Consider the following 24079-nt stretch of genomic DNA (forward strand, 5'->3'; position numbering starts at 1 on the left):
TCACTCACTTTCCATTTTAGTGTCGTCTGAAATGTAAAAAACAAACATTCATTTCATTTTAACGGACACTATCCTTTATTTTATTTTATGAACTTTTTAAAAATACCTTTATATCCAGAGGGAGTCGATCCTGGTACGTTATTGTCGACGAGTTAAACTCCTTTGAGAATCCCTTTTTTAAAACGAATTATTACAAGTGGTGATACAGGAGGTTTAAAATATGATAGGTCTTTAATGTTAATTCAAAAGATTATGAGAGTAATTCGTTTAATCGCAACAGTCGATTAAAATGATCAGAACTGAAAACCATCTACAGTGGCAGAAATATGGTTTATCACAAATGTGATATATGAATAAACTGCATTTTATAATAGCAGTTGTTTTAATATAAGACAAATTTTAGTTATTAATACGTTCGCTGATAAGGTACTAGCCGCGTAATGTGAACGCCAATTACGTTCCAGCGCATTATATGTACAGTGGTCTTTCTAAGCCTTGTATTTAGTTGGGCATTAGCAGTGTGCCTATACAGTTGTATCGGCATTATCTGAAGACTATAGTTGAGTAATTTACGTGCTTGGTTTCGATTTCTCCTTTTTAATTCATATGTATTACAGAATTACATATGGCGGAAAAAAATATCGATATGTCAGGGCTCTCCCACCCTAAAAGTGGAAAAATAGATATGAAACGTGCCCTAACTTTACACTATAAATATTCAGGCAATCGCATTCTAATTTACGACTTTCGTTTTTGTCTGTCATAAAACGATTCCTAAAGGCTCGGTCCACACCTACTTCCAGAGCGGTTATCGGCGAACATGTTTTGAAAATACGAGAGAGGAGAAGAAAGCAGGAAACGTAATGAGAAAGCAATGTAAAAATTTGTTATTTACAAAAAGACACTATTTATGTACGCACTGCATGGCTTGGATATCCTGGTTACTGTTTAGACTGCGCAAAAATTAACCATGAGTGACCTCTTATGATTTATCTGAATAGAGTTTAACATTTGTATTAGCTTATGGTCGTTCATTTATTTATATTGACTTGTCAATTTACTTGAATAAATATTTTATATATAATTATGTTATGGTATATTAAATTATATCTTCTAATCAAGAATCTATTTTCCTATTCTATCCATTTTAATTCGCCACGCGCTCGCGCGTTTTGCGGCCATCGGCAATAAAATTTGACCTCAGTGCCGATTACACACTACTTTGACAAATAAATTTTTGTCAAAAAACATTAAAACTTATATTGGACAGACGCTAAAAAACGTTATTAGGAATATTTTATTGTTGTAATCAGAAAAAACGTAGTCGGCTTCTAGGGTAAGTGTTTGATCCCAGATGGCAGCGAACCTGTTTAACAGGAATTAAAAAATCTTGATTAGTTTTCATCCTGATTAACCGGATCGTTCAATATATTTGCGGGAGATCAACCGGCAATATTATGAAATGGAAATAAAACATGAACTTAGAACGTCCTTCCATTTTATAGATCATCAATGTCTCTACAGACCCGCAAAATATGTAGTATATAATACTACAGTATTGTAAATTTGTAAAAGAGTGTTACAGTAATTAAAATTAGAATATCTTCATGTAAAATACTATGACTGGAAAAAAAATAACATACTAAAAAATTGATGTCAAAAATATCTCAAAAATACACATTGTTTTTGAGATATTTTACATACACAAATTGGCCGATTATCTGGGATGCAAAAAAATTGTTTTATGTATTACCTTTCGAACCAATCAGATGCAAAAATTTGTGAAAAAAACTATTTACAAAAGACAAAACAACTCCTCACACTGCTGAAATATCAGTTTCATTTTCTTAAACGTATTGAACCACCAGTTATATCTTTAAGTAAATATTTTCTTCAGATCTAGTGATCTTTTATAGTTTACTCGGCTTAGCGAAAATTTTGCGTCCCTTTTAGAGGAAAACGGGAGTACTGGGAGGAAGAACTTTTAGGCCTAATATATTTGTGTAATATACGTTACAAACAAATAAATTCCAATAAAACGAAACACGCACAAATCAACCAACCAGGAATAGCCATCAGATCGGCTACACAAAATGTATGAACAAATAATTTAGGCTCTACTTTCATTGGACCTGGCCGACTAGCCGCCAGCTCCATTACGGTAGATTATTCGCCGTTTCTGTTGTACGTAAATCGACTATTGTGACGTAAATCTGGCAGCGCTGTAATTTCAAATCCGAAAACAAGTCCTCACGTTTTGTATCTAAACTGAGAATACTACTAGCAAATCTAACACAGATATCCTCCAAAGATTCCAGAATAAAGAGTTGCGAGTCATCGCCGATGCCCCATATTACGTATGCAACAAACTTATTCAGAGTGACTACCATACGAACTAATTAATAGACACATAGAATGAGAAGTAATAATTTCTAGAATAAGTTAGGATAGACTTTAAAATAAATTAGAATAGTATCTAGAATAAGATTTAGATTATAAGTTGTACAGTAGCTCGTTTACTGAAGTGATCTTCTACATGCATACATCCCACGGGCAAATTGTGGACGTTCTAGGAGATTAATTAAAAAAAGATTAACTTGAATGATTTTATCTCATTTTCAGCACTGTTGTTTAGGATTTTGTACTACTTGTTATTCCTGTATTGTTGGAATTATTAAAGATTTATGGTAGTTATGATTTAACGATTAAGAAAAGTATGATCATATAAAGTTACAGTCAACATTATTCGTAGGGACAATGAATTAATGCGTCTGTTTTATTGGAAAGTTTCACGTATGTGAAAATTTCATCCTAGTATATATTAACAAAATTCCAGAATAACAAGAATCGTCTGTTCTGTATTTACAAGGTATTAATTGATCTATTTTCAATTTTAAGAATTTCAATTAATTTGCTATCTAGTGAACTATCTTAAAAAAGTTGAGAAAAATTGTTATTGCTTAAGAACTGATAATAATTGATAAGGTTCTGAAGATATAGTAGGTAATTGTAAAATTTATTAGGATTTTTCTATTTATTTAATTGGCATTAATTTTGAACCCATTTCAGGTTTCATTAGTACATGCATTTTGTAACAAAGCAGTAACCAAATATTGCAGGAAATAAATATATTGTAACTTAATTTGTGCATCAAGAGCACTAATGAATGTTGTAGAGAATATTAGCAATTATAAAATAGTCTGTAGAATGTTAATTCCTCATTTGTTGGTGAGTTTTTGGGCCTCATGCGGAGCACAAGGCAAAGTAGAAAGCAGTACATTAACGAAAGTCCAATAGTGACATTCCAGAATATTACATAAAATGACAGTTCCTGTTTTAAAGATTAAATAGAGGAATAAATAAGTAAAGAACAAAGCATTTGTTTAAAAATATAGGTAAAGAAATTATTCTTTTGTCAAATGAGCCTGGTTATTTATTCAAGTTATTATTTTTCAAATTAGAAGTTCAAATAAAATAGTTCTAACAAAACATATCGAGCCTATAAATCAAATGGTTTACAACAAATGATGTTTTCAGTATGTGTTATTTCGTAGAGGTGTGACAAAAAATGTTTTTAGTGCACTGAAAATGTTGCGGCAAGTTTTACTTTATTACTTCAGTTTGAAGTCATCCAATGCTGTGTGAAGCTTATGGTAACAATTCTCCATCGATATCAACATGCGAATACTGGTTTCGGCATTTTAAAAGAGGTGATTTAGATACCGAAGACAAAGACCGTTTTGGACAGCCAAATTTGAAGACAAGGATTTGAAGGCATTACTTGATGAAACCATCAATGGGGATCGATGTTATTCCTCAACATGATAATATACTTAGAAACATTAAAATGAAAAGTGTTAAGCCAGCCGCCGTATTCTCCAGACCTAGCTTATTCTCATTACTACTTGTTCCGTCATATGAGTCGTGATCTGCCTGAGCAGTGCTTCACTTCTTATGAAGATGTGTCGGTTCGCGGATAGCCTCAAAAGATACAACCATTCTTTTGAGATGGAATCCGTAAATTGTCTGAGAGATAAGAAAAAGTAGCGGCTATCGATGGACAATATTTTGAATAAAAAACATTGTACCGATTTTTCACAATAAAGCTTCAAATCAAAAAATAATATTTTAAAATGAATTTATTGGGCTAATACAATTTTATTTTAAAAATTGTGACACACATGAGAACTATTTCCCAACATTTTCCTTAAGTGGTTAAAAATAATTTTAAAACTTGTCTCGTCACACACACCGACATCATCAATTACATATTCGGTATCGCGTTTCAAGCAAAACTCAATTTTCAACTAGGTGGTCTATGCCATTCATATGACCAAGATAATCATACCGAGTATGCAGATAGCATAATAAAAAGTTATCTTATCTCTAGGACAATACTAACGAATTACAGAATTTCGCTATAACAACATAAACGACGAAAGCATCTTAACGTTTTAAAAAACCAACATTTCATCACGTCAATAATTTAATCAATGATAAAGTAATATTTTTCAAAAAATCGTAAAAATAAACTAAATAAAAATAAATTCGCTATAGAACATCGCTTCTTCACCGCACACACCAAACAATAGATAAAAATAAAAATGTCACCTACTTTGGAAATAACTAGAGGGCGCTAACATGTTGCCAAATCGAATAAATAAACAATGCACCAAACCCCTACCCAAACAAAACTGATTTCCATTTCGTGCGTCTCCAAAGAACGGTCTCCGCGATAAGGCAGCACTGTTAAGATAAGGACGCCATATTGAGTATAAATATTTATAATAAAATTAGCTTTAATTGTAACATTAACTACATGTCTAAGGAGAAATTAATAAGATTAAGATAAGCGCCAATAGTAACGTGGCATAGGAAAATGTTTAAGGCGTTTGGCGGAGTCAAGGTTCCGGGATAACTTCTTGTCGCGGTAGTGAGTAGCATATGTGTTGGGATGAACTTCGACCTTTCATAGAACGATACGGTATAGTTTTTATTATTAAAATAATTGATTTTTAACGCGTGAGGATGAGGTTTGTTTTATCAAACAATAGGCAAAATTGTATTGTTCAAATACTCACTTATAAACAAACGAGGGTTGTTCCAAAAGTACCCAACGTGAAGTATAAAACTTCCAACAATAGTGGAACTAATGGAATCAAGCCATCCCCCAAACATATCTGCCGTTAAATATCAGTTTTATACCAATAAAATAGTTTCTCTCTCGTTCCAAAACTAAAAGTGGTATTACCAATCCATCCATTCAAGAATTAAAAGTAAGTAACAAGTTATGGGCCCAGTTCTCTCGGTTTAAATGGAAAAAAGGTGAGCTGTGAGGCCGCATAAAGATTGTGTTCCATAAAATATATCTATAAATATATAGATAAGTGGCAGGATCGCTGGATACAATAGATTGCGGAATTAAGTTATGGAAACTCGAGGACCAATGAAGCGTTAGAAAACTGGAAACATACAATCCAACAGAGTTGCTGGTACAATAAACAATGGAAAAGAGTTCAATTATGTACCCGTGTTCAAGTTACAAACTATTATAATTTTGATGTCAATATCCATTCCAAAGAACTGGAAGTTAAAGCAAATTCACCAGTTTCAATCGTACTGTTGCGATAGTCGCGGGTTAGAATCCTGCTGGGGTACGGATTTACTTTATGTTTATGATTGCAATTGTAAATGTCTTTATAGGCAACAGTGTAAAATCCGGCAAGAAATAACCATCCCAGTCACGCCAATAACCAGGCTGGGTAAAAAAAAACTGAAACGTGCAAGATGATTTGGATGGAAGAGCCACTGTCCTAATAAGAGTAAAACATAAACTTGCTAACAAACATATTTGAGACATATCAGGAGTAACACTTTGAAACCGCAGTGATATATATGCTGTCTAAAGAATAACATAGATAAGTGACTCTTTTCTAAAATTACTGTGTTTGATAAGTTTTACTTTATATTTTAGGCCGAAGATATGGTACTATTTTTGGAAAGAAACTCAAAAGCGATTGTTGAATATAGTGCGATTAATGAGTGGTTATTTTTACATGTTGATGTGTTTGTCGCATTTTAAAATGTTTGCATTGTTCTATGAATTATATGATGAACAATAATATATCGAAAAATAATATTCAAACAACCCTTGGCAAACTTAATATTCTTATGTTGTTAATAACTATTTTATATGAGATTATTATTAAACATCTTTTCTCTCACCAGCTGTGAAATACTTTTTCCATATTATTTAACAAATATTGTACTATGGAGAGTATCAATAAATGTAATTCCCTTCAATGAAAAATAAGAAAATCATATCATATTTTTAACACACTTTTTTAATTATCATTTGCAAAATAGAAATCAAAGTTAAATATTATTTCACATTTCATAACAAGGTTCAATAAAAAAAATAAATAAAATATAAGTATAAATAAAATATAAATAAATAATAATTCAAATAAAATATAAATATTTTTTTTATTTTTTTAATATTATTTTATTTATTTTATTTTAATTATTTTATTTTTTTAATAATTAATTTTTAATAAATAATTTTTCGTGTTTTTTCTGAGGTTTATATATATATATATATATATATATATATATATATATTCTCACACATATTATTTTTTTGAAAAACATCTTACACATCATCACAAGAAACAAGAGGGTTATTTTCTCGATTTCGCTCAAATTTGGCCTGATCCGCGGCTCCTACAACGACAGAACGCCGCCAAGCGCCGAACACCGGAACTAAGCAAAGTGCATGCACACTACTACTTTGAAACTTGTTCGTCGAATTCAGTTCTGCTCATGCGCATTTTCAATTCTCTCGCGAAATTCGCCCCGAATGCTCAGGTCTGTGTACCCACCATAAGATTTGCCATCAATGAGGAGGTATTCTACCTCTCGCTCAGGTTCACGTTCTGCCTCCACTGCTTTTCAACATAGTAATGCAGGCAATTACACGAAAAGTCTTTCTGATGTTCGCTAATGATGGAGCTGTAATCCCTAACACATATGCTGGGGCTTCTAATATCCTTTATGACATAGTTCGCATTATAGAGCTTCATTCATTCAATACGTTTATTTTGCTAATCCTACCGTATGGCTTCCAGCCAGTTGTTACAGTCTGACATCTGTAAGCTTAAGGTCTTTCAAATGCAATGTTTAAGACAAATTCTACATGTTCCTCCCCAAGATCCTCTTAGTTACATTAGTCCATAGTCCTTGGTACCTTTTATCTTTTGTGTACAAGCGGTGGTCATAATCTGATCTCTTGAATTGTAATTTGTTCGTCACTTCATTAAATCTTGTATTTCAACATTTTGATGTATTTCTTACATACAGCTTAGCCATACAATGCTCGATTTAGTCTTAGCTACCTTTTTTTCTATTAATATTATGTTTTAAAGGCTCCTTTTTACCAACGAGCAGCCAATATATATATATATATATATATATATATATATATATATATATATATATATATATATATATATATATATATATATATATATGAGTAATTGCATTGAATTTTTCAATTTTTTCTCGCAAATCTATTTTCCAATCAACATCAAGTTCACGCCAATGTTATCGCGATAATACATATATAAATAATGCTGTCGATGTACTAATGCTACGTTATATGCATATATTAATCTGAACTAAACAAATAATTTGTCCCGCTCCCTATTTACGATGGTTGTACGAGTTCATTTCTTAATTTTTGGGTTTTTATGATGCTTCTCAATAACTTTGATGTTTTGTTTTTTGGGAGATCACCATCAATCCATAACCAGTGCTCGTAGAGAATGTCTCCTACTGTTTTCAATAAATACCCTGTTGCTAGGACTAGCCTCAAACGATGTTAGTCCCCTATTTTTTTATATCTTTTTCTATGATCTTGATCCAGGTTTTCTCTCTTTCTATTTGCGAGAAAAAATTGAATAATTCTATGAAAAATTCAATGCAATTACTCATATGGTTCTATCGATTAAAAGAAAAAATTTGTTGTTCCTATTAGTCCACTTTAACCCACGAAAATCTAACTTAACCCGATGATAATGTGTAATAAATATTTGATGATCTGATGTTTTAAAAATGATTATGATGCTTGTAATTTTTTAACGTTTATATTATTACTTTAACTAAACTAGAACCATATAATTTTAAATCCCATTCAAATCAAGGTCATCTACCAAGCAACGTGTTGAAATGAATATTAGTTCTTATTTCGGGAAATTGTATATATATATATATATATATATATATATATATATATATATTGGCTGCAAATATATATCGCGAAGAACAATAATTAAATTGCAAACCTCTAATATTACACCACGCACATCCCAAAAAATACCAAGGCTACTCAGTTGACACCTCAAAAATCCTTAATTTTGTTTAAACATGACCAAACACTGTTCAGAATCATCAACACGTTCTTGTTTCTGGTCAACAGTGAGCAAAACACGGCACCCACTTTGAACATAGCTTTTTCATAGTTAAATGCTCACGCAGTATGAAACTATACATGACATTTTTTTGGTGTTTTCTGATGTTGGTGTTCATCTCATTTGTACGTCCACTGTGTTCTGAATCATCGGTGTCTACGACCACGTTTGAAGTCAGCAAACCAACGTTTTATTGTTGTTTATGATGGAGCGGATTCCTTATAACACTTTTCAAGCCATTGCTTCGCTTGAACGGTTTTTTCCCATCAAGAAACAGTGTAAAATTAAAACACGAAATTGTTTTTGACCCCTTGTTTTGAAAATAACAAAAGTAGTGTCGCTCTTAACACAATAACTCACAAACTTATGAATAGAATATCATGACATTTTAACAGCTTTCTTTTTAAGGTTAGTACTAACTGAAAAAGCGGTGAATGCAATAAAACTAGCGCCATCTATGTGTTAGGTCCATGTATTATTCATGTTGGCATAAATATGACAAAATAAAAAGGTATGACTAAGCTACGCTGGAAGACTCTTTGAGTTAATTGGTAAGGTAGTTGGTACGATGTAATAAGTAAGAGAAGCTATAAACATTATCTTTACTGTTTATACACTAAGTGACATTTTTATAATATTTTTCAATAAAAAGTAACTCAGTGATTTTATCAAACCGTATGACTTGTGGTTACTGAAAGCAGCCAGATAATGGGAATACTATTGGAAACAAACCTATTCAGCTTGCAATAACAATCATACATAAGATTTGTTTCAGAACCTGAGCGATTCTTCGTCGATGCCTCAACAGACAAGAATTTGTGGCATTTGATCTAATCAATCTTTTTTCATATGTATTACTTTAAGCTCATTAATATGTAAGTGTTCATTTACTCTAAATTTGACGAGATATATACATTGCTGGGTAAAAATATTGCCCGTATATACAAAAATATAGTTTGATTATACATTTATTTCTAGGATGTATTTAATTTTTATTATTAATTTTGATAGAACATAACAATATATTTTGCAACTGAAGACCTCTACCACTTTGTAGGCTTTTGGATGTGCCTTGCTTAAGACTTGTCATGAACAGCTCTTGAGTGGTAATTCATGATGATAAGCTGAATAAGGAGTTTCATTCCCAACGGCGCATTTAAATCGAATACTCAGTTGGTTTAGTAGCATCACTGAATTCACCCTTTGGTGGGATTTAAAAAGGGACGCAAAAGGGAGCAAGCCAAATTACCTAATCTTGACTTCATAAGCATGGAAAGAGTGTTTAGATATTATGTGTGAGGATGGATTCATCATATCCAATAAAGCCACTATATTTTAATGATTTGGTATCGATCGCCATTAATTGTTTCCACAACTGACAACAACCACAACTGACAGCCAAATGCTGCCAATCAATGATGTAATAGAATGTTGCTAGCCAAATTATGATGTGAGAAAAGCGAAAAATCTTTGGTAGGATGTTCAAGATTCAGATCAACTTCATTTAGTATTCTTGTTACCATTTTTCCACCAATAATACCTTTCGTTTTTTAGGTGCCTATTGTTCAGATGTCGAGTGTAAAATTGTTATTTCGTAATAAATTATTTTTTAGTTGTTCAGGTCGTTATTCGTAGTCTCCTCTCCACCTGAATGGCTTTACTATATGTCTTACTAGATGCATATGATCGTAATTAGGTTACAAACAATATTTATGTCATTTCAGAGATCCCCTAGCAAATAGAAAATGAAAACTGACTAATGATAATCCTCAATAGTGTTAAAAAATACACAGTCTTAAAGTTAAAACAGAGGTCGCAACTGAAAAACAGGTCTTGTAACACAATAATTTCGCCGAACAATGCCTCACCAGAATATTACTTACCTTTAACAGCGTGTACTATTTTTTTGGCCCCGTCAGCCTTCTCTTCCAGACTGAGAGGATCCTTCATGATCTTGTAGTTGCCCTGCTTGACCTTCTGTTCGTCTTTCAGTTCGATGGATGCCTTCCTCTTGCGCGTGCCCAGCTTGTTTTCGCCTTGAAACTCCTCCTCGTCGATCTTCAGATGGGTCCACGTGAAGTATTCCTCCTCTTTGTCCATGACACAATTCGGCAGGTTCCAAGACTCCTTGGAGCTCGACGATGACGAATCGTTCAACAGGATATCCGAACCGCTATACAGTTTATACTCCATAGTACGAACGACGGGAGGATGGGGAATATAAAGAGATGTGCGTGTTGCTTGGATTCGAACCTGGACCAATGCCTCTTAACGAAAAACAAGCGAAAAAACTGGGAACTTCGAAAGCCTACTAAGAATTACTTTTTCTCTAGTCGAATATCTACGACGGGGTGAAACTAACCGCGCTATACCCCCGACGAAAATCGTTAAAACAATAATAAAAAAAATGTATACTGTAGTTCAATACGAGAAACCAAACGGACGCGCAATTTAGAACATGACGAAGAAAGAGTTGTACAATTTCTTGATGCCCGTCGTTTCTCGCTGGCGTCGATTCTGCAGGAAGCTGTTGTCGATGTTTAGCATCTTAATTTGCAAAAATCGCGACTCAATATCCATTTAACACCAAAGGAAACCCGTAATCGACCCTTGCGCTTAAGGGCGAGATGACGCGCGCGCAAACCAGAATGATCCACGGGCAGATGGAGGATGTAGCCGTCTTGGCGAAAACCAACAATGCCGGCGGGAGTCGTCACTCGCGGTGACTGGAACTGGAGATCAGACGCTCGCGCGCCGTAGATTCGCGCTTGGAACACCAAAAACCTCTCTCCTGGGGGAGCACCACAATCGACCCGCTCAATCCGAGGACTGAATCGCGTCTACCAATCGAAGGATGCCGGAACGGACTGGAACTATGTGCTCGGAGTGACTTTTGTCAGTCAATAAATTGCTTAAATTAAGCTCAATTTACGGAATGAAATGGCCGAGGTACTTGGAAGGTTGAAAGAGGGGGGGATCAGCGTGAATAAGACGATACAATGCCGGCGAAATTGGTCCAAATGTGCGATATGACGTAGTTTAGATGAAACCTCTCTTTTTCTCTCGCTTTGGGATGAAGAAGGACGAGGTCCTTACTAATTTGAATGGATCGGTCGTGGAGACAAGGTTTTCTTGTTCTAGATTCATTCAGTATCTGGAACAAATGTCTCAATTAAAATTTTACATTTTGCATAACATTCTCATATTATTTATAAAATAATTTAGACAATAAAAATAGCACACGCACGTTCAGTGTATAATACCATATTTTATTTTAAGCATATCTGGGAATGTATCTGCTTGTTTTATGTCACATTTTATCCATCTAGTTTATAACAATAGAAAAAACATTTTAAAAAATTTAAAAAAATCCCACAAAAAATAGTGAATGAATATAAGTAAAATTTGAGCAATAGCTGTAAATTTAATTTTGTCGCTATTTATAATCTCTACGTCACAATTTAGTAGAAAGACATCCACACATGTGAATATTTTTAAAAATGGAGAGAGCTCTTTCGACCGTAGTACTATTATCTGTTTTGTTCCCTTGAGTCATATTACATTATATATACATTTTTGTAGTACCAAAAATATTTTTCAGAAATCAACTAATTATTTAAAAGAACATGAACAGCTTTATTGAATTATGCTTGAAAATTCCTATGTTTCTGATTGGAATTAATAAGAATTTATTTATTATATATTTATTATTTATATATTAATTAGGGGGAACATTATAATAATACACATAACAACTGTTGTAGATTTATTATAAATAAATAAAATAAAAGGCACATATTTGTCAAATAATAACAGTTTGATATATTTACAGTAAACAAACAAATCTATATTTATTTATTACATTTGTCTTTATATAAAAGTATTTATTAACAATTTAGATTATTAAATCGAACATTAAATATATATTAAGTGCAAATCAAGTCACATACGGTATAAAACAAGACTCTTATCTTTTAACTTAAAAATTAATATACTCATTTAATGTCAAGCTTCTACATTCCCTTTCACAAAGACCGGCAAACACTTCATAATGATGATTCAAATCTCTGACTGTATGAACCTTACATGAAGTCCCTAACCCACCATTTTTTGTTTTAACACCATAAAATACACGACTCACTCTGCTATGAATAAAAGCCATAGCACACATTATACAAGGTTCATGGGTAATATATACATAATACCCTGTACATAGATATGGGCCATCACATGGTTCCTCCAAGTCTGTTTTGCACTTAAATGGTCTAGCACCAAAACTAACATCACTAAATGAGTTCCTTAGCAACAAAAGTATATCTTTGGGTAATCCTGCTAAATTTTGTTCACTGTCAGAAGAATTCAGTTGTGTCTTGGCAACATTCCTTATAGCTACCATTCCAGCATGCATAGAGGGGTTTATTAATTCCTCGGAATATCCAACTGACACAACTGAATTAATTTTAGGGTCTACAACTACTACACCAATATTTTTCTCATTACCATCAATTTCCTTCCTGTTAGCAACTGCAATTGCCATTCTCATAAACTGTATGTGTTTAATTAGTTCATCTGATGAAAATAATGTGTTTGTTGCTAATTTTTCAACATACTTATCACTATGGAAATTACAAGGCCAATGTTTATTAACCTTCTCATATTGCCGCCTTGTTTTTGGGGGAATTTTAGCCACTGATATAATTCTTATATCATTCTTAAGTATAGAGGTATCAAATTTGTTAGCTTCTAAAAATGATTGCACATCACCCAAACATATTTTATTTATTGGACATAATAAAATATTTCTTCCTTTAATTCTTTTTAGATGTGTAAGTTCTAAAATTGGTAAGCAACTATTCAATTGAATTATTGCCTTTGAAATATTCTTTGGGTCCTCTATACTATCCACATATACATCAATTAGTGGAGTATCCTCAACTAAATCATCAGATAATACTGATACCATTGTTTGTGTAGGTACAGAATCATCAAGCTTAAGCCTCTTGGGATTTGACATAATTACTGCATCAAACACACGATTTTCCACACTTCCACAACAATGGTGATTTTATTGTAATCATACAAATGATGGTTTTGTTCTTCATCCAACCCAATGACACCTAATAGAAGTGAATACTATTACGTTTCAAATTTAAAAAAAAAATATAATTAAATATTAGTACAAATTTTTATAACCTAAATATAAATAGAGCTTAGTTATACTTCAACTGTTATTAATTCAGACATCTTCAAAACAACTATTTCAAAAATAACGAGATAAACCATACGTAAACGAGTAATAATAAGGCGTAAAAGCACATCGATCTTAACACAATATAAAAAATTCTTACCCGAAAAAAGAATCGATGAATGTTGAAAAATTTATCCTCATTGGTTTACACATTAAATTACACAACTTTTTCTAATAATAAATTGTGAAAACACAATCTTTACTATTTAAGAACTGACTTTAAAAAAACTAAACACGTTTTTTTCCTATTCGTAATAACTTTACATACGTCCCCAACCAATTATTAAAATAAATGAATTTTATATTTGACAGTTCTTGACATTCTAAAAGTAACTACGTAAGAACCGACGTTAAAATATATTGCGTCTTTTTCTATCTCATTTGAAGTATAGACTTAGTTTTGTTTTAATATGTCTGTGTAATTTAGAATTTCGACAAAGTTACTTCATTCCCGTTTCTTAATAATATTTATTTCAATATTAAATAAGTGATTTTTAATTGTAGTGAAATTTGTTTAATAGATGGTTGGTATTATATGAATTTACATAATGACTGAAGGTAATATAATGCGAAATTTCCTGCGCTCCAAATATATAAGCAAATACTTTTAGAATATGTAATTAAAAGAAAACTTTTATATGATATAGAAGGCAATGAGCATGGTAAAAAAATTCATAATTTTATAAAATTACTATCCAAATGGATATTGGAAAACGAAGATAAGCGAGAATCTGACACGAAGTTCAACAAACTTTGCGCAGATTTAAATACAATAATTTCAAATCATAAAAAATCAAACCTTTTACAGAAGCGAAAATTAAAACAGATAAAGTTATTCAGATCTTTATATCGACATTACGAAGAACAAATTAAAATACTGAAGGCAAATTTAAAGAAGCAAAAAGTACTTTTACAAAACGCGAAAATCATCAGCAAAAATTATACAAGCTACACATTGCTGATTAAAATGATTCGTAGACAAGAAACCAGACATTTTTACAATAATAAGATTGACTCCATCAAGAACGAAATTTCTAGCCTTTTGATAGAGAAAGATAAATTAAACAAAAAATATCATTCTAAAATACATCAATGTACTGTGTTGTCAATGTCAGCCCAACATTTATGCCAAACAGAATAATGAGTGATATGTTCATGCATAGATTGCTTAACAATATCTTTTATATTTGTGTTAGATGTTCTTTTTAATTAGTTATAATAAATTAGTCAATTAGTAAAATGTCCTTAATAAATCAAACAAAGATTTACATGTTTATAATTAAGTGTTTTTTTATTTACCTTTATAATATTCCTTACAGTAAAAAAATGTTTTATAAAATATGTTTGGTACCTTAGAAAAAAGGCAATATTTTGGGCACATTTTAAGAAGTACCCGAAGAAGAAGATAACTTATTTCTGCATTACAAAAGTTTCAATTTCTATAAATATATTAATATAAAAACTTTTACACATCACATAGTTAGAAATAATAAAAATTTCCCTAACAGCACAACTAGGATTCATAAAACCCATTGCCCTGGCGAAATATAAAATTAAGATTGAATCTTGTGAAAGAAACTGTTAGGGAAATTTCTATTTATATGGCATACTAACACAAATACAATGTACAAAGGCAAAATCAATTACAGTTACACTTTAAAAGCACTGGTTAACAATTTTAAAATTAATATTTTGTACTACTGTATAAAAATATAGGGTGCAAAAACAACAAACGTGTTTTTACAATAATACAAAACATTTTATTCTATCTAAATTGTTTATACAATGAAATATGTACAACTTTTTTTTATTCAACTAATAAATAGACTTAAAAATAAACAATATTTTAAAATCCCTTATTGTGCAATAATAAATAACTAATGTAGCATAGCTGCTTGTTCTAACGTAGGTCATTAGAGAGTGTTTTTTACTAGTAAATGTTGTACTAAGAAATTGCTTAAATATTCCTGTTACCTGTATAAAAAATAAAAGTAAGAAAATATATAGTATATGTTTAAAGTAATAGTCAAATGAACTTGTTTAGTTTAAATCATAGCTGCCTAGCAAGTTTGTAAGGCAAACAAATACTGTTATATCATTGTCAGTTTTGGCATTTATGACAGAGGTTACCTTAATAGTTAATTTCAATTCCCATATTCTTTGAGTTAATATTTGGGTTAATACTTCGTGGGGCGGCATTATTTTTGTACCTGTATATTGATTGTTAGTTCCAAGAATTATTTGCTTTGCCAACAATATTTAATTAGATTTACAAATAACCCAAATTGGTGGTTTTGATTTCATCAGATTTGGGTTTACAAAGCCCGTCACGAGGTAGAAACAATTGGTCTAAACTAAATGTTTTAATAAATTATAAAAGATGAAAACTATCTAAAACGTAATTTTCAAGGCATTTTTGGGAGGATTATCATGGCACCGCCGGTTCATTGCCGATTTAAAACTTCGAATTGGAAAAAATGTCCCAGCCATCTCCAGATATCTTAGAATAATTTGCAGCAATTTTTGAGATCCATGAATTGCGATTCAGACGGTAAATTGTATTTTAAAATTTCATAAAAGGTTTCTTTTTTTGATAAAATCTGTATATTTTAAGGTGATAAGTGGCGTCATATCGGTCGATTTCCTTTTTCAGACTGGAAAATATCTACTAAGTTTACTTAAAAACGAAAATCAGTCTTGAGAATATACAAAACGGTCAAGTCATGGTTATGTTTTCGATAGCAAGCTTTTAAAAACGTCCAACCGGTATCACGTACCGAATTACGCTTTCTGAACCAGACTTCACTACAGCATCATCGCAAAAATAAAACTAAAGTACGTTCCATCTCACTATATAGGATTTTAAAAGAAAACTTTCTACAAGATTAGCACTCAAATTCGTTAGCTGTGATAGCGTTAAGCGTTAGCATCAATCCTTCCAGGTTGGCCATTTCCTGGTTCAATTCCTCGGTCGAGTGGGAAGGCTGCAGTCGTTGCACCTCTTCAGCGGTGTGAGGCGGCGGGTTTGCCGAACTAATCCTAGACGGGGGTGTGCTGGTTAAGGTACTTGAGCTGCTCGTGTTAGGCTTCTTATATGGTGATGACGTAGGCCGTACTGTAACTGATTTATATGTTTTAAACCCATAAATAAATGTTATATACATTATGTTAACATAGTTGACTATATTGTTATAAAATACTATTCACTGGAATGATAACTACCTATGTGTTTAGGCTGAGGCGTACCAGGGGCGGACACAGGGGGTGGAGCAGGGACAGTGAAACTTTTTAAGGGATGCCCCTGAGCCTGTATCCGTTTTCCTGCCTGGGACTCGGCAAGAACGTTCATTCCTGGTGCGTAAGTGCTTCCTGGTGGCACCTGACTGAAAAAAAAAACAAAAATATCATTGCAACATCAAACGAAAGCAGGTCAATTGCAATGTCCCCGGCCTACTATAGTAAAACACAGTTTTTTGAATTTTTTTTTATTCAACATAATTCCCTTCAAGGGTGATACACTGATTATAGCGACCCTCCAACTTTTCGATACCATTTTTGTAGTACGATTTGTCCTTTGCTTCAAAATAGGCCTTAGTTTCGGCGATCACCTCTTCATTCGACGAAAATTTCTTCCCAGCGAGCATTCTTTTGACATCTGAGAGCAGGAAATAGTCACTAGGGGCCAGATCTTTTTGCCATCGTTTTCACTGACTTGTGACACGGTGCATTGTCTTGATGAATGCGGCCGTTTTCATCCAATTTCGTCCTTCAAACGGTCCAATAACGCTATGTAATAGTTGCTGTTGATGGTCCTTCCTTTTCAAGGTAATCAATAAAAATTATTCCAAAATACAGACGCTATAACCTGGCCAGCCGACTGTTGCGTGTTGCCACGCTTTGGAGCGGGTTCATCGTGTTCAGTCCACTCGTATGACTGCCGATTGGACTTCGGAGTGAAATGATGGAGCCATGTTTCATTCATTGTCACATATCGACGCAAAAACTCGGGTTTATTACTTGATAATCTTCAAACACTGCTCATCATCAACTCGTCGTTGTTTTTGGTCAAAAGTAAGCTCGCGCGGCACCAACTTTGCACAGAGTTTTCTCATACCCAAATATTCGTGAATGATATGATGTACACGTTCAGTTGATATCTTTAGAGCGTCTGCTATTTCATTCAATTTACGGTCACTGAATATCATTTTGTGAATTTTTTATATGTTTTCGTCGGTAACAAGCTTTTTTGGGCGTTCACCGCGTTCGCCGTCTTCGGTGCTCATTTCACCACGTCTAAACTTAGCATACCAATCCTTGATGGTTGATTTTCGTGGGGCAGTGTTCGAAAACTCGGCGTCAAGGCAAGTTTTTGCTTCAACTTTATGTTTCCGCTTCAAAAAGCAATATTTTATCTACACGCGAAATTCCTTTTTATCCACTTTTTTCACAATAACAAAAGTTGCTTCACTCAAAATGCTATAATTTACACACTAATGATCCGACAGCTGTCAAATTTATACACGCACCTTTTGAGGATTAGGGTTAACTAAAAAAAATATGGATTTAATTCTAGTAGCGCCATCTATGTCAGGCCGGGGACTTTTCAATTGACTTGTTGGAAGACTCTATCAAAATTATAATTTTATATATATATATATATAAAAGTAGTTTTTTAGCTGCTATGATTTCCTGTACTTCCTGCTGTGTATGTTATTTTGTAAATATAGATAAAATTAATATACCTTAAATAATTAGATGAATTTGAAGTGCTTCCTTCAAAGGTTGTGTTGCTACCAGGATGGGCAGAATAAACATTTTCCATGGCACCACTGTTAGGTGCGTTATCCACGGACATGTGCGTGCGCGGGACTTGATAGTTGGTGCGTGGATAATTTGGTCTACCGGACGGAGTGGAATCCGAACTAGACTGACTTAATGTCGTTGTATTGATAGGGGTTGCTATAGCTAAAACAAATTACATTGTAAATAATACAGAATTGTAATGGGTTGCGAATGGCACCGCAACTATACAAGAGTTGTACTTTATCACCAAAATCATCAGGATAACTTAGTGTTCAAAGGGTATATGCTCAATAAAATCACAACAGAAATAGCAATAAAAATGTACTATATATTCCCACTGATTGCCACTGAATCAAATACCATTCATAATCTTCCGACACGTATTACGGTGGCATGGATGTTCGTTGTTCAATTTTGCAATTCTCTGCTTTCGGAAAAACCGCATCTGCCAGATATGCCCGAATGTCGAAGCCGCGCTTGTAGACCACGTTCAGGGAAGGCTGCAAAAACAGCTCAATGACATGGCCCAGTGATTAACATTACAATTACAATCAACCTACAGTGAACCCAGGCAGTCATCTTTCATATATTACTTGCGTCTAGCACTAGCATCTGGTAGTTCCTTTCGTTTTGAGGCGACTTTCTCCTATCGCCATATCAGTTATTGCGGGTTTCGGTTAAGTGTTTCCTTTAATCTCACCACGCCCTCGTGCCTCTTAACCGTTAGGTATCCATAAAACATTTCTCTTCGGACCCGTTATCAGGCAAAGTCCACAAAAACAAGTTAGAGATAATCATACCCTCAAATCGTTCATGCAGAATGCCCATTCCAAAATATCCGACTCAAAATCTGAGCCAAATAGTAAATTGTAGATGCATTGCCACCTGTGGTGAATTGCGTATGGGCTGGTCTAATTACATATACGACAATTATGCTTGTTGACATAGCCTACTAGCCTCGCAGCTAACGATTTTTTGGTTAACATTTGGCTACTTCAAAGACTGTGAAACCCAGTCAGCAATTAAACGATGTTGGTCAGCTTTAAGCTCTCGAGTGATTGGTGACTTGTTTGATTATTTATTGAATTTGGCCACTTAACATCAGAGAATCGATTCTGAAGGCCACAGTGTCTGCCGTAAAATGGACACAAACACTCATTTTTATAACAAATTTTTTTTATTGGAACGCACTGCTGAATCCTGCAATTTGCCATTAGTAACTGGATAATGGCATGCGGTTACCCAATTAGAAAACCTTGGACAAACATGGAAAATGCTATGAATATTTCATATTATTCATTATATAGACAAATGCTAACAAATTATATGGCATATAGCTTTCAAAACTCTATTCCATGTAAATCTGATTTCATGAATTAGATTTATATGCATTTTATACTAAAATCTGAAATTTTCATTAACAATACAATAAATGTTAATTTGTTATAATCTACATATGTGTAAATTAGAAGCTATCAAATTAATTAAAAGAAAAATAGAATCTATTACATGCAGTATATATCATATAGTTATTAAAAAATGTTGTTAATTTCTCATGCAAGGCTATGAACACCATTAATAGTTATTTATAAATAATACATTTATACAGAGGTATGGGATTGCAAACTGGCACAGGGAAGCCCAATATACTTACGCTCTCGGGGAGGTTTGGAATCCACCGGTAGCGTGATCTTCGTTCTGACTGGTTTTTTCAATTTATCTTCACCTACAATAGTGCAAATGCAAGCCGTATGTGCATAAAATAAAATAAAAACTAGGAGTAGAAATGATAGAAACGAGTGTGTTTTTAGACGAATATACATTGACATGCAAAATTTGGTTATGGATCTACTAAAGAATGTTTCAGTAAATATGATACATTATTAGAACTAGTTACTTTTTGTTTTTTTTTTGGTTAAAATATAAATAACGCGTCCCCATAAAAACATTTTAATTCTTATTATTATAAATATTTGTCGAATAATGTGTTAGCTTACCATAACTAGGAACATAGCTCCTTTTGTCTAGGGAATTGCTATGAATACTTTCGTGCGTTTCGTATTCATTTCCTGTGACACTTCGAGGTAGTGTTAGAGCTCCGCTACTGCTGGCACCGTCATGTGTTGAATGGCGCTTCTCCATGGCTTTTAACTCCATTTGATCATGGTGAATCCATAGATCTGGAGGCTTAACTCCTTGGTTACCTAGTAATATCGTTTTCAATTATATAATATATCAAAATTAATATTAATTATACCATTATTTATCACTCATTTATGGATTTTCTTCACCAAGCATTCTTACCTTTTTGATATCCTTTTTTATCTCTGCTCGGGGAAGCTAAAGTATTCTCTCGTTTTCTGCAGCATGTATAAGCAACTAGTGAGGCAATACATATTACCGTCAAGCTGCAGCTAACTCCAATAACAATAAACCATGCTTTTTTCGAAAAGAAACCATTTCCTTCTGAAAGATGTAAATAAATTATAATTCCTTATTAAACGAAGATAATTCGAATAGAAAAACATAAAATTTAGTCATTAGGTCTTTACTGTGCGTCAGAAATTAGTCGGACACAAAAATCAGTTGTTTTTACAGTTTTAATTCGTTGTTTGAAACCAGTTTGAACGATGTTTATAAAATGACGATTTTTTAAAGTAATCAGTAACAGCTGTATATAAAAGATTAAATAGCTACATATGGTTTCATGATGGTGACAGTCATGGGAGTCAATCACGGATCTGTAAAGCATTAAAATATGCTTCACTTATTTCAATATTCTACTAGTTTCAATTTATATACTACTATATTTTACTGTCCAAAGACATTGTTCGCAAATTTTCATACTGTAAATGGATATATGTTCAGATATATGTTGTCTGTGACTACCAGAGAAAAATACATACTATTGGTTCTCTAGGTTTTGCCTATGACAAGTATTCAATATTCTTGCAAAAACCTTTCTTTAGCAAAGGCCCTCACAGTAAAGGGTGGAAATAGTTAAATTTTAGGAGAAAGTGGGTATTCTTGGCTTTAAAAATCCCTTACTTAAAAGCTTTAAAAATACAGTTAGTATTTAAATAAACTAATTACAAAATAATAGTTTATTAGACAACATACCTTATACTTTTTTAAATATAGTAAAATAAGACATGTTTTCTTTGTAATTTTATATATCTAACTACAATAAAATGTTGTGTGTGAATAATTTCTATTGATAACAATCCATAATAATATTTATATAAAAATATCATCAATTTACTGAGAAAAAAAAGGAATAATAAAATAAAGCAGATAAAATTGTACATTATGTATGTTATGGGAGTATATCAGCTGTGTAGAGATTCAAAAACCCATACTGTTTCATTGTGATATATGATTCATTGAATTATATTACTTATTAATTTTTTCCTCCCTTTTATAAAAACTTATGTAAGATTGGGTTTATTTCTACTGGTTTTCAAATTTAGTGGAAAATTACGTAAATCTTTAACAAACTCAGAGCTTGAATAGACCAGAAAACCTGCTCAGTGAAGAAACCTATTTTAACCGTCCGGTCAATGACCGGGCACCCGGGTATCCATTTCAATCCGCAGGTAAAATATATTAACTTCTTAAATTTTTTTATGGCCGTCTGAATCCCCATAATTGAAGTAATTTGATGCCATTTTCGTCAAATTTTTTAACAATCAATTAATTAATAAAAGTTATTAACTATCAAACTTATCGCCTGTTCAATATCCAGGTACCCGGGTACCCACTAATTTGACTTTTAAATTGATAATAGGCAATATAGTTTTTAATTTTTTTATTTAAACAATAATTCTTATTATAAACAATAACAAAAATAGTAAGTAAGAAATACATAACTCCGTTTTATTTTATTTTATTAATATCATTTTCCATTCTTTTACTACTTATTTATTTACATTATTTTATTTATTATGATACAGTGCCATATAAATATTGAAGTACATTAAATTATTTCGTACATTCATACCATACACCAGTAATCTTTTTCCTCCCAGTTGGATCGAGCTGCGTCTGAGGTGTCAATGATACAGATGATGTTCGCTGATGCACATTCGAATTGATAGCTCGACCAAGAAGAGATTCAATTGCCACTTTAGTTGAGAAATGCCTCATAATTTGTGCATTATTCGAACGACTTTCAACGAATGGAGTACATAGCTCTCTGCTCAATTGCCGATAAAATAATCGTCGTTCATACGATTTTTTAACAATCATTTTATTATTCTCATAATACCGAATATATGATGCAAGGCAGGCTATATCGAGAATATTCTAAAAAAATAAAAAAAAACCAAGAATTTTATCCATCGTGTCTACTCCAGCTTTAGACCAGTTATAAAACTCGGTCTATAATTTCGGGTTTTTTCTTTGCACTATCACTAATTTTAGCTTTATAATGCATTGATGATAATATAATTACTACCTTGTTTTTTTTTTTGGCACATAACTACAGAGGGTAACTTTTTCATGAAAGCCAAACACAGTGGATAATTCTTCTCGCGTTTTTGATACGGCCATTGCTGGAGCAGCTTTATCATTCTCCAAGCGCAGAGCTCGAGTATTGGCATCATCAAATGAAATAAAACGAATAATATCCCAGAAGCGATTGATACTCATTGCTGCATGATACAATTGATATGAATACGGCTGCTACATTTCCCTTGCATTGTCAGTATTGGAGTTATTAGCGCCAAAAGTTATCAAAATAGCCAAGAATGCACAAAATTCCTGCAGGTCGAGATTTTTCCACTCCAACTGTTTTTTCTCTGGATTTCTTTCATTATAATTTGCATCGCAGGTATCTAAATATCGATTGGCTTGGCATTCCGCTATTGTTATTTCTATGAGGACTATAAACTGTGTCCATATAGCTATTTCATATGCCAGTGGTAATTTTGTGGGTACTCGGTAATTGAACGAAAGGTGAAAGTTTGGTCAGTGACCGGACGGTTAACGAGGAAATATAATTGTTTAATAAAGAACAGCAATACGTTCAATTATTCTTCAGCTTCAAGACATCTAAATCTTTAGAATGTTAGTGGAATTGTGCAAATGTTGTGTTATACAAAAAAAAATTAAAATTAAAAAAAAACAACTACCTTGGGATCCTTCGATAGGGGCATGACGTGCAACATCTAATAAAAGAAAAAAACAAACGAAAACGTTAAAAACAAATCAGGATAACGGTGGTGCGGCAACATAATACCAAGTGGTCGTTAACTAAAACGTATCGCTTAATGCGGTCGTAAATTTCAAAACTACTTACTTTGGCCGGTTCGAAACGAAACTATATTTGAATAGGGCCCGTAGCCCCTACTATTCCTGGCCTGAACTTTAAAGTAGTAGACCGTGAAAGGTTTCAGGTCGTATATAATGCTTGAATGGTTATCACCTTTAATAGCGAGGACCTGCCACTCCGCGTCGCTTTTCGTTTTATTGTCCGTATAAAGGATGACGTATCCTGGAAATACCAACATCATTAATTTCAGATTTATTTAATCTGCACAATCATTTCGGAGACATTCTT

The 24079-nt window shown here is 32.9% G+C and overlaps 2 protein-coding genes and 1 long non-coding RNA gene across 7 annotated transcripts in view; 1 reads left to right on the forward strand and 2 right to left on the reverse strand.

Moving 5' to 3' along the window:
• The window catches only part of gem (transcription factor CP2 like gemini), a 58018-nt gene extending 43985 nt beyond the window's left edge, over window positions 1-14033 (reverse strand). Inside the window, exons 1-2 of one of the 2 annotated variants that reach the window (XM_076410990.1) lie at window positions 13817-14033; window positions 10352-11622 (exon numbers count right to left, since the gene is read on the reverse strand). In XM_076410990.1, coding sequence (XP_076267105.1) covers window positions 10352-10661 — 310 coding nt within the window. In that variant the 5' untranslated portion in view covers window positions 10662-11622; window positions 13817-14033. Of the gene's footprint in view, window positions 1-4615; window positions 4720-10351; window positions 11623-13816 lie in introns of those variants that run through there. The other variant, XM_076410991.1, reaches the window with a different exon arrangement.
• LOC143200577 (uncharacterized) lies at window positions 13190-13579 on the forward strand. The gene is made up of 2 exons (XR_013006757.1): window positions 13190-13310; window positions 13443-13579. It is a non-coding gene; the product is annotated as an uncharacterized LOC143200577 (long non-coding RNA).
• A 947-nt stretch (window positions 14034-14980) lies between the features above and the next one.
• The window catches only part of fra (neogenin protein frazzled), a 265834-nt gene continuing 256735 nt past the window's right edge, over window positions 14981-24079 (reverse strand). Inside the window, exons 17-24 of one of the 4 annotated variants that reach the window (XM_076410980.1) lie at window positions 23819-24013; window positions 23652-23687; window positions 20824-20985; window positions 20517-20723; window positions 20174-20245; window positions 18459-18681; window positions 16939-17099; window positions 14981-16837 (exon numbers count right to left, since the gene is read on the reverse strand). In XM_076410980.1, coding sequence (XP_076267095.1) covers window positions 16602-16837; window positions 16939-17099; window positions 18459-18681; window positions 20174-20245; window positions 20517-20723; window positions 20824-20985; window positions 23652-23687; window positions 23819-24013 — 1292 coding nt within the window. In that variant the 3' untranslated portion in view covers window positions 14981-16601. The remainder of the gene's footprint in view (window positions 16838-16938; window positions 17100-18458; window positions 18682-20173; window positions 20246-20516; window positions 20724-20823; window positions 20986-23651; window positions 23688-23818; window positions 24014-24079) is intronic. The other 3 variants (XM_076410981.1, XM_076410982.1, XM_076410983.1) reach the window with 3 other exon arrangements.

The sequence above is a fragment of the Rhynchophorus ferrugineus genome, unplaced genomic scaffold (genome assembly GCF_030347505.1).
Source record: "Rhynchophorus ferrugineus isolate W39M unplaced genomic scaffold, kcgeb_rfMv2 rfM8, whole genome shotgun sequence".
Taxonomy (NCBI): Eukaryota; Metazoa; Arthropoda; class Insecta; order Coleoptera; family Curculionidae; genus Rhynchophorus; species Rhynchophorus ferrugineus.